We start from the raw sequence: 11949 nt of genomic DNA on the forward strand, positions 1-11949 counted from the left end.
AAGGAGCACCTCAGGTTCACAGAGAAGCCTGGATTTACTAGTACTATTAATTTGAATGCAAGCTTCGGTAGAGATTAAGAAAGTGCTTAATGGTTTGCACTTCACAAGTAGTGCTCTTCCAGTTCCATTGAGATGTCTAATGTCTGTCTCTCTCCTGGCACGTACCCCCACCCCCCCGGTTTAGCCCAGCCGCTCCGTCATTAGTAAACTACTAGTAGTAGTTATTACTGTGTTTATTGTAAATATAATTGAGATGTCTCATTTTCTTGGAACTGCAATTGAGATGTCTCATTGCACACGAGTTTTCATTCAAATGATTTTTAGCTTATTTCTTGTTAAATGTATATTATATCCGTAAGCACATACTCTCTCTATTCCATTTTTAGAGTTCAATATTTCATTTTGGGTTGTTCCATTAATAAGTGTCCATTTTGTTAAGTTTGTGGGTAAGTTGGTACTTTTTTTTATTTTGCTCATAAAAGTAAATTTCATTTTGAAAAATTAGTGATAAAAAATGTAATGATGATGTCTTCATAAATGGTAAGTAGAAAAAATTATAATTTTTAGAGTGTAGTGGGGATATCTTTATAAAAAAGTTGAATTTACAAAGTGAGATTCTGAAAAAAGAACGGAGAGAGTATAATGTTACGCGAAAAACTCTAGACCCTAAGTTACCGGGAAAAAAAAAGGTGATTTTATTTAGTAAACTTATACAAACAACCCATTGTAGTTTTATTTTCTACTATTTTGTGTTTGCTGGAGTGTTTCATTTTAAAGAGTGATTTTATAACTTTATCTAATGAGAGAATAGGATTATACACCAATTTTTTTTTTTGAATTTTCAAATGTTCCTAGTTTGTACTCCTTCCGTCCCTTATTTATAGCCCAGTATTCCATTTTGGGCTGTCCCTTAATAAGTGTCTATTTTGTAAAGTTAGTGGATAAAAGTTGGTGCATTGTCTATTTTGTCCCTAAAAGTAGATTCCATTTTGAAAAATTAATGAGTAAAAGTATAATGATGATGGATAAATAGAGAAAATGAAGAAAAAAATTGATGTGAAAGGTATAATACTGATATTTTTTTAATAAGTTGAAATTACAAAGCAGGACACTTAAAAAAGGACGGAGAAAGTATGAAATTAAAAAAGGAGTATAATGTTCATTTGAATTTAAACTGTTGCCCCACCACTCAATTGATCTGTCATCATTGCCTCAACAACTTCAAAAGGCATATTCTGTGGATTACAGTAATACATAGAGGGAGAATGTGAGAGATTGCCAACAAATGAGATTATACATGTGTGGGAGCGGACCATGAAAACTTAAAAGTGCCCAGAATACATAAAAATAAAAACCTGTCCAGCTGCACAGATATACTATACCAGTTGGAGGGTCAACAGATCAAAACAATAGTCCCTCTGAAGTATTCAGTATTGACATATACATATGTTTTAGGATGCTCTTGACTCATCCAGTTAACGATGTCTTGGCTGCAAGATGGGTGAGAGCACGCCTGTGGTAAGTATTGCGAAGTTTCTTGTATTTCTGCACAAAGGGTCCCACTTCAATCTCCCCGTCAAGAAGCTGCCTGTGCAGGGCCTCGGATTCCTCCTCTGTTTTGTTCATTGCCTCTGCAAACACCAAACACATCGTTTAGAGTGCCCCAAAACCGAAGTAGCACCAATTGAGGATAACAAACAACAGACTAAGATGGTGTTGTCATATAGTTGTTTGCATAGCCGGTAGATGGTTCTGCAATAAACAATGAAGACCAGTAGGTGCTGCAGTATGGAAGCGTGATGGGATCATTGTTAACAAGATATCAGGGGACCTAACTTTAACTTGGGAAGTCGAAGTAAACAAAAATGACATGATTGTTACCGAGTTTAACACACAGTGCACTTGACAGCAGGGACAGAGCCATGTTCATGGCCGAAGGTGGCCATGCGCTCCTGTTTTGGGAGCACATACGCATATATACCTGGTATGACCACGAGTGGCCTCACCAATGAACGTATAGAAAACAGAAATGGAGTGAATACAATACTACCAAAATCCACTGCTAGTGTAATTTCTGCATTTTAATAAAAAATTGTCATGTTCTGAAAATTAAGGTGACACTAGATGTGAAGAGTGTAGTAACTAACAGTGAAATTAAGCATAAATAGACTGGACCTTTTTTTGATAAGTTCGAATCACTTGATTTTATTTTCCGTGGATAGTAGTAGGTATACATGTGAAAGTTTATTTTGATTGTATACCACTAAATAAACTTTGTGATAACACCACTTTTAGTCCCCGCTGAATAAAATCATGGCTCCATCCCTGTTGCTTGATAGAGTGGAATGACAGAAAATGAATCATGCAGCTGACGGCAACGAGCAATTAGTTTGCTTTGCTTTGCTTTGGTCTGCTATACAAGAGGAAGCTGACTGTGTCTCTGAATGACAATGATGGTGACACCATGGTCTATTGGTAGTTTTGTCAAGAGTTTTACCTTGAAGTCTACGGAGGAGGGATGATGGGGAGTAAAACTTCAGGGTCTCTTCTTTTTGCCTCTCCAGCTCATGCAGGTTCTCTTGAGCAGCAGCTAATTCAGTTGTCCGAATGATTCTGCACTGCAGAATCAAACAACAGCAGAGTAATTATCATTTACGTCAGTAGTTGATATTGGCTTCAGGACAAAGCAATGGAACACATCTTAATTTGTTCACCTGATTCTGTAGTTCCATTATCCGTGGTTCTTTCTCCAAATTCTCCCCTGCATAAAGGGCAATCGTTAGAATAAGACTCCTTATCTGGTGGAAATGCTATGAGAAGAAAGTGAGCATGTGTAGGAACATATGTACGTGTGTTGGAGACATTGCAACTGTTAGCCCAAAAAAGACAAACTTACTGGCAAGCTGCAAAGTCTCCTTATGAAGTTCAACTCTTAGCTGATGTTTATCAAGGAGAAAAAAGGTGAATAAAAAGGTCAGTAGCAATTGATGGTAACAAAATGACCCAAAAATCATTTAAACTACACCTAACTCGACATTTTATGCAAGCGTACTACAGTACCAGGAATAAAAAAGTGGAATAAGCAAGCATAGCATGCAATGTCTGAAATTACTATACAACCCAGACAGTCTACTCTGGTCAGCATGTGCTTTTTCTATAGACAGGTTCATTATAACTTTAAGCAGGCTTCATATATAGTTTCCGGTAACATCAACGGACATCGTGACTCAACTACAGATTATGACTATGGATCATTGTAACTTGTAAGTCCCTCGGAAACATCTCAGACAGAAGTTCACATCTAGTGCATAAGAAACATGCTGGTAGTTGCCAACTCTGGATACCTCCACCATATTTATCAAAAACCATGTAGATCTTCAGAAAAAGATTAATAATGTTCATGTGTCTGGTAATCTGTAGGTTTTGTAGTATGTTTTGCACGTGCCGCGTCTTGCCCGAGAAAACTCAACTTACTAACAGTAGTGATCTTTTTGAAAGAGAATATGGGCATAAAAAGAATTAAGAATACTAGATGGGTGATAAACATCAATTCGATACTCTCGAAATTCCAAGGCCATGTCTGCCATAAACTCTACATTACTCAATATCTAAATGAGCCTGTCATAATTTTAAATAAAACAATGCACCCTAAACAGGTTTCCGGTATTCATTTCTAATAGAAAGTCTTCCACTGATTCCTTGAAAAGGGCCGTTTACAACTCAGACCAGCTAATGCAAATATCGATGGCCCCAGATCCCGGGTTCCAACTGCTTTTGAATTGTGTGCCTCATCAAAGCGCAACGCTACACAGTTTCCTTGATATAAGAAACCCCACAATTTATACTTAAAAAAGGGTTCAATACCAATTGATAATTACTGAAGATGAGAACTACTATTCATTGAACTTATAAGCATAAAAAGTCTGAGAAATACAAAGAAACAGTGAACTAGAGATGGTACAAAAACTTAAAACAAGAGAGAAATGAAGGTGGAAGCACACGAGCAAAAATCAACTTACATTATTTTGAATTTTAACCTGGTCGAGCGAAAGTAAGAATTGGCGGTATGCATCTTTGTCAGCCAAAAGCTTCCGTAACTCATCAATACTACATGGAATGAAATACGAGGAGAAGCAAATGCTGAGAAAATACAAAAACACAGTACACAATGGTAGTCAAAGTATTCTCCACGTTTCTAAGTAAATTAGGGCGGAGTGAATTTCTTCCGAAATAGCTCAGCACGGGAGAAGACATTGTGCTGAGTACTACTGTCTAGTGAGGTATAAAGACGGTGGTGGGCCGGTGGCTACCGTCTTCTGAAGAAAGCATATGATGATAAAAAAGGATTGCAGTGTCTGATATGTTTTTGTAGAATAGACTTTGCAAGGTAGAAATATAGATAATCGACTCGGGTTATGGACTGTGATAAAAAAGGATTGCAGTGTCTGATATATTTTTGTAGAATAGACTTTACGAGGAAGAAATATTGATAATGGACTTGGGTAACGGACTGTGATGCTCGATGCAAATAATGGGTAGAAACCGAGGCGACGCCAATATAGAAGCCATGGGATCGCCTGACACCATGGGGAAAAATGTTACTACTACGGCCAGTAGTATGTAATTTCTGCTTGTCCATCATTTGACAGACAATTAACATGGAATAGGACCCCAACCCCAACTCATGAGGTAGCAGTAGCATAAGATAATTTTACCCTTGAGGTTGCTGAACCATTTGAACTTCAAACATGTGTTGACTTTAGAATCTCCTTTACTCAATTGAAAGCAAGGATTAATTTATGGTGTTGAATAGGAGATTTATAGTTTAAAACTTTATTTTCCCTTAGAATAAAATGATTATTCATTCATTAATGTGAAATAATTTCCCCACAGAAAATTATAATTTAGAAGTGTGAATGACCCCCTCTATAATAATTCCTGGAGTTGCCCTGGGTAGAAAAAAGATTTTGTTTTTGTATGTTGCTGCACCACGTTCTCAATGGCGTAGTCAATTTCTATTGTTTTCAAATTCCAAAGGATTAATCTAGAAATATAACAGAAACAAATTGAGAGACACTAAATGACAATGTTGGAATATTTAGCAGGTTATTCTTTACCTAAGAGGCTACTAAGTGTGCACACTAGCACTCCCAACCATTGCTAGAAACAAATTCTCAAACTACATATAAGCCAGATCAAATATTAAACGTAAGGAAAACTCTTATTTTGGTTTTCTAACATCAGATGCAGTTTTTTGCTCTCAAAATCTCGTTCTCACATATCACAATCCTTCCGTATTCATGCAGTCTATAATTCAATCTTTATCACATGACTAGCAACACAAGTGGTTCAACTGCTCCATTCACTCTTTATTTTCTCCCTACAATAAGCCCAAAACCATACAAAACAAAATAAAACTACCGCCATTTCTTTCCCTAGAGCAAGCATAGTATAGCATTAGATCATTCATCAATCACACGGAGCTAAACTAAAGTAAATGGATTATGTGCACATTACAACAGTTTAAAAAAAGAATAGAGCGGGCAATATTCAACTTCCTACCTGCTGTTTGCTATGTATTGTTTTCAAAATAGTTTAAGTAGCTTCCCAAAAAATAATCACTTCAGTGCCATGTATGATATTGTATATGGGGAAATTTGTATATGCCCAATCTCGGAAAACCAACGGTGGCAGCAATCAACTGCATTCCCAGCATGCAATATCAATGAGCGACAAAAAAAAGGAAAATCTCAACTCATAGATGCTTATTTGATAACTTTGATGCCCGGGTCAACTTACATGCACCTCGACTAATCCTAGGGGACCAATCCCATCATCTGCTAGCGGGGGCCCCAATTAAAGCAAGAGCAAGGCTTTGTATTTTTGCTCTGTATGGATTGGCCCCAAAGGAGTTGATAGCACTTGAGATAATTCGAACCTGAGACCTTAGGTGGGAGTAAGCTCCTAAGTCTGAGGCCTAGACTACCAGGCCAACGCCTTGAGGTTCAAATTCATAGTCGTTTCAACAATATCTTCTATAACATGGATTTTATCTTCGACATGATTGCTAAACAATGTGGAGAAAGGGTTGTGGATCTTGTCATAAGATCACAGACTCAGTATCCCCATCAGTCACATCAGAAGTTTTTACGTAAATCATATTTGGTTTAGCACTCCCAATGCACTTGACATAATAATTACTACTTAAAATCAACGGAATAGGATTATAGAAAAATCTGTTACGAAAATTGAAACTAATTTCACATTTTACTGTAACCAAGCACTTTTAACTGTTAATAACATGTCCTTCTGCAAATCAGGGATGTAAAACAACTGTGCATGTCGCGGGAATTCTCTTGTATACACATGTACATTTTTCTTTCACCAAAGGCTCTAATAACTTCTAATTTAGCTGATTCAAGGACGTATTCAATGTTTTTACCTTATAAGCTTTTATAGTGAGTAATGTGAAATAGCACTACACAACACAGGCCCACTGGCTAGTTTGTATAAATACCATAGCTACTTGATTGAGCATGATCCAGCTGTCCAGACTTGCTAATCAATGGAGTCTAACAGTAATGGCCTGGAATTGCTCTAAGCAAAGATTTTCCTTTGAAGGCACGAATGAGAGAATGTTTTCCAAGTGGGGTCGATGAATTTAAAATGCATAGCATGCACCATATCTGACAGATAAAGCAGAACATGGAATCGTAGGAAAACGGACTATCTTCCAAACAAACATCCTCCGCTCTTTTTATTTAAGCAATTCGACCTGACCCTAGTTTTGACCCACCCTCTTACCCAATGTTCTAAAAGTTGCTCGGCGTTCGTCGCTCGGTCGACCACCTTTGAGCTACGAGACCTATTAATCGCCGATTAATCGGCTTGTAGCAATTAGTTGGGTTTTTATTTATTTATATATAAATACTCCCCAATGACAACTCTTATAAAAAATTGAACATTCATCAATCAATCCATCAACATCAATTGTTTTTCAAATATGACAGAAATCTCTCCTTTACAGAAAACTGTTAACATGATTATAACACCAGCTAGTACTGGGTATGGGCCGTTCATTTATTAGTCACTTACCAATTATAATAACTTTATTTATATACACTAAATAATACTACACTTCGTGTTAAGATTTAATAAAAAATATGTAGCAGGCCGAACCTAGGGACTCGCGTGTGTATGAGCCGTACCTGGCCCAAATCACATATAGATCCAGCGCTCGGCATTCCATCGACGACCTTCGTCGCCGCCTCTCCCGCTACAGGCTCGGCGGAAGATAAGTCCATACTCGGTCGTTATCCTCGGCAAGATTCCCTGCGACGTGTCCTCCCCCATCGGCCACGTGTCAGGTTCGGCAAGGTACGTGCTCGGCCACCCGCGGAGTATGGCTGCTGCCAACGTCGGTTGGCTGCTGAGTCATACGTCTTCCCACGTGCAGAAGCGGTTATAACAAAAAATGATCACGGGCGCACATGGGTGTGCCAGCTCAGCCCTGAAAACGGTTACCAGATCTATTTCGTGATGTCACCATGACATCACTTAGCTCGTGGAAGGCACGCGATCGTACTTGAAGGGCAAGCCAGGAAGGCCCTATAAATATCTAGTGATGGTAACCCTAATGACACACATGCTACTTGATACTCACACTGATAGTCTTCTGCTTCCTCTCTCTGCACAATACTTATCTTCTCGCCGGAGGGCCTTGCCGGGACAACCCTCGGCCAGGTCTTAGTCGTGCGCTCCCTGTGCAGGCTAGGAGAAGAAGGCTCAACAACCATCGAACCACCAACGAAGGAACGAGGATCAAGGATCATAGGCCACACAAAATATTACTACACTTTGTTTCCAGAATCACCACCGTGTCAATATCGGTATGGGCTTCTCAAAAAAAAAAAAAAAAAACTAATGTTCGAGATCGGTAGAGACTTGGAGTGAGAGTGAGAGGAGATCTCGATTTGAGAGAGAGAGAGAGAGAGAGAGAGAGAGGGGCGATAGACGGCTCGGAGATCTCGTGTTTTAGGGTTTCAAAGAGAGATGACAGGTGACTCCGAGATCGATCAATCGATGACTGGGTGTTGAACAAGCCCTATAAACTGTGATTCGAAGCCCTTAAACTGGTATGAATATATAACAGTTACACCCCTTGATTTTCCAAAATTATAGATTAATCACCGAATAGCCGACTAATTGCCCATTAACCGATTAATCGACTAATCGCCGCTAGACGCCGACCGACTAATCGCCGACTAACTCCGATTAACATCCTCACCTACCAATTCAACCGACTACGCTTTAATCTAATCGGTTAGGCCAAATTTCCAATTAATCGGCGATTAAATCCTTCTTTTAGAACACTGCTCTTACCACTATTAAGTAAGACTTGCTACATCTAAAATCTCTGATATCGACTGCTATCTCAATAGAACTAGGGATTGGAAGGACCTACAACATTGGTTACTGGACATTCGGACGAGAAGGATTAGACTTACGATCCACTAATGGATTATAGCTAAGAGACAGAAAGAAACCTAAGTTACTATGTGACATGTATTACCACAATTGATCTTCAAGAAGTTTGGCTATTTTAGATAGTCAGGTTTGTATTGCCAAGATCAATAGTTTTGCTGAGCGTGTTCAAACTTCAGCCACCCTTCCCAGGAACCATTGTTGGACTACAATGATAGGGGGACAAAGAGAACCTTCCATTGGTTATGAAGCAACACATCGTGAAGAACCAGAAAGATATTCAGCAACACAATCATAACAAAGTCAGGAACCCGAGCAACTTACCTCCTATCCTTTAAAAGAAATATAATGCCCGCAGCCTCCGAAGGAGAAACTTGAGCTGCCGATTGTGGTCGATCAGCAGGCCTTTGTACATTGAAGCTACTGGAAGAGCTGCTGCTAGGTGTTGTAGGGTGGGTAGAACTGGGAGAACTAAGTAAAGATGAAGGGTACCATGAGTTGGTAGGAATCTCTTGTGGAAGCGCCTGACCGTCCTGCTCTTGAGAACCCCTGTAGGTAAACATGGTTAGCTTAGAATCCTAGAACTTACAAAAAGGTAAAAATTCTACTAAGGTTTAAAGCTCCGCTAGATGGAATTCATTTGGATCACATACATATTATGAGAGAGCATACCATGCGTAGTAAAAGGACAAACTACGTGGTGATAATCGAGAGAAAAACAAGGTATTGCATTGGAAACTTCAACAGTTATCATTCCCAGACCTTGTATAGTCTATCAATATGAGATACAACTCATACAAGTTCAATTCAAGATGTTCAGGTACAAGGAACAGCAAGAATATACTGAACGACAATTGTAGAGAGCCAGACACAAGGACTGCAAATATATAAAAGCTGATTACGGCTATTACCAGATGTTCACTGTTGCGTAGCAAAGAGAATCACATGAACGTATGAATCTGGCGTAAGGTCGGCGAGAGATCACCGTGATAGAGAAGAGGAAAAAAATTTTGGTTTTTCATATGGGAGGGGTGAACATCATATAACTATGATCCATAAATACAAGAGTTCCATTCTCCGTAAGGGCTCTCCCACCTAGTGGCAGATCTAGGAATTTTGAACAGAGGGGTCACTTTTCGAGCATAAACTTGATAAAGATTCTCACAATCCAATATAACGAGAACCAAAAATGAAAATAGACTCGGGTTTCTGTATTCGTACAGATAATTTATTATATTTTATTGGTGAAATAGGTAGAATGCATTATGTTGGCTTAGTGGTACTTCTACTACCTAAAGTCATAAGTGAAGAAGGTTCAATTCCCAACAACTATGTTTAGAGGAAGTTTTTTTTTTCAAACTATGTAAGCGTTAAAAACAACAGTCGAAAGGTGCTACTAAGCTTCAAATCGCGACTACACGCGTGGGAAACGAAACCCCTACCACTCGAACAAGACTTCTGTCTTACTATTTCGGGTATTTTAATATATATTAGTTATTTTCTGGTTCACACACAAAAAAGCCCGTTAAATTGACCCTCCCGTGCCTTAACTGAATTCGCCCCTCCCATCCCTTCAGCTGCTTCATCTGGGTCTTCCCAGTTGCTCTATAGACTGCCTTTCGTACCGCTCTCATCCTCCAATCTAGACTTGTTGGCAAATCCTCTTAAAGGTTTCCCTTTCCCTGTTTCCTTCAAACTCATGCAGACAACCCATTAAAGCCCCTCTCCCCTTCACGAACAGGTTTTCCCACTCCTCCTTCAAATTACATCCATCCTCTTTTTCTCCACCCACTCCTCTCTATTTCGCAGCAATCCCATAGTTGGCTCGTCTTCTCATCTCACTATTTCCAAAACCATCTTACAAACACAAAAGAACCACCAAAATCTTCCAAATTCTTTGGAGTTATCCAATGGACTTTACTAAACTTTGCATCCATGGACTAGAGAATGAATGGTCCCACCAAAGGATAAGCACAAGGGCTAAACGGCCAAAATTTCTGACCTTGGATTATCAAAATTTCCAAAGTGTATCACCAGCTTAAAAAAAAAAAAAATTTCTAAACCAGCTGCTTGACCCATATCCACGGGCTTTATAATTTCAAGTACTAAATTGGAATTCAAGTTCCAAAACTACTAAATTTGAGTAAACTTTGAAGATAGAAGAATAAAATCAGCTCAAAAGTAAAATAAATGCGACAAATCTTTTCCATTTAAGCTCAGGAAGCAACTATCCCAATTACCAACATAATTCCAATTACATGAAATCCTACTACTCAACATCAAAACAGCTGGAAGGTAATGCTGTGTGAAAGAATACGGAACTCGACTATGGGTACCGAAATATAGGTGTACTGAAAATGTACAACGGCATGTGGGGACCACTTTTGGGTGCCACACGAATAATACGAACTGTTCATTAATTTTAAATAATTTTTGAGTGGCCCCGCAAAAAAAAAGGAATATATATAAGTGGTTGATCTAATCTTCCATGGAATTGAGTCATACAACGTAGAAACCCAAAGCCAAAGAATTGAGTTCTTGCAAGGAGTTAAAAACTAAAGTTCAAGTAAAGGATCATAATACCAAAAAAGTAACCTAACATGTGAGGAATCAACCAAAATGAAGGCTTAACGAGAGAGAGAGAGAGAGAGAGAGAGAGAGAGAGAGAGGAGATTACCAGAATGACTTGAACATGGTGCTTGGGAGAGGAGTCGGAGGCAGTCCAATGGATCGAGAGAATTAGAACGAATCAGAAAATCGAAATCGTTGAGACTCAAGTCTAGAATCGCCGACACGAAATCGTTTGGAGTTCGAGTTATGCAACACGGAAGAAGATACGATCGACAGCGCTCTCTTTCTCGCTGTTGAATACGCGTCGTCGCGTGGATTGGCGGATTACTATAGTCAATTTTTCCGGACAGCAAATTTCTGTCTAAGGCTCTGTTTGGAACTTCAGAGAACGAAAGGAAAACTAAAAAATTTTCCCCCCGTTGTTTGATTGGAAGAGAAAAGAACGAAGAAAATAACAATTTTAAGTTTTGTGAATAATAAATTTTTTTATCTATTTTATTTTATTGTCTTTAGGTTCCAAATAGAGCTTAAATTCACGTGTATGTTTTCTTTTCTTTTTTAACAAGAAAAGTAATTTTCTCTTATTAATTTTTGAAATTGTTATAATGACTAAAAGAAATAAGGATTTGACAGCATCATATTCTTAAATAAATCTAAGAACAATCTTGCGCCTAAAAATTTGGAGGTTCTTCCAAACCGGCCTTTTTTATTTTATTTTATCACCCATTAGCTATTTAGGCCTTGCATGCGTCAAGTCCATCCCACACAAGTCCTTTTTTTTCTTACACTCACGGGCCTTTTGTGATTTTAGGATAGAAAAATTATTTTATGCGGATGGAACATTTTATTGTAATATCTCAACTCATGCATTATTGGTTAACTAGGGTTTGCCCG

The 11949-nt window shown here is 38.6% G+C and overlaps 1 protein-coding gene across 2 annotated transcripts; it reads right to left on the reverse strand.

Annotated features, from left to right (window-relative positions):
* Positions 1 to 1162: 1162 nt before the first annotated feature.
* Positions 1163 to 11484, reverse strand: LOC131324685 (vacuolar protein-sorting-associated protein 37 homolog 1-like). Of its 2 annotated transcripts, XM_058356759.1 has the most exons (7): positions 11162 to 11484; positions 8809 to 9033; positions 4020 to 4107; positions 2897 to 2936; positions 2715 to 2761; positions 2498 to 2618; positions 1163 to 1631 (listed from the first exon to the last, which is right to left on the reverse strand). In XM_058356759.1, exons 1-7 carry the CDS (start codon positions 11176 to 11178, stop codon positions 1468 to 1470), a joined length of 702 nt encoding a protein of 233 aa, XP_058212742.1. In that variant the 5' UTR covers positions 11179 to 11484; the 3' UTR covers positions 1163 to 1467. The 2 variants fall into 2 exon arrangements, with proteins under 2 accessions (XP_058212742.1, XP_058212744.1); XM_058356761.1 differs by lacking the exon at positions 11162 to 11484 and having other exon boundaries at positions 8809 to 9062.
* Between the last annotated feature and the right edge of the window lie 465 nt (positions 11485 to 11949).

Source organism: Rhododendron vialii, chromosome 4a, assembly GCF_030253575.1.
Source record: "Rhododendron vialii isolate Sample 1 chromosome 4a, ASM3025357v1".
Classification (NCBI taxonomy): domain Eukaryota; kingdom Viridiplantae; phylum Streptophyta; class Magnoliopsida; order Ericales; family Ericaceae; genus Rhododendron; species Rhododendron vialii.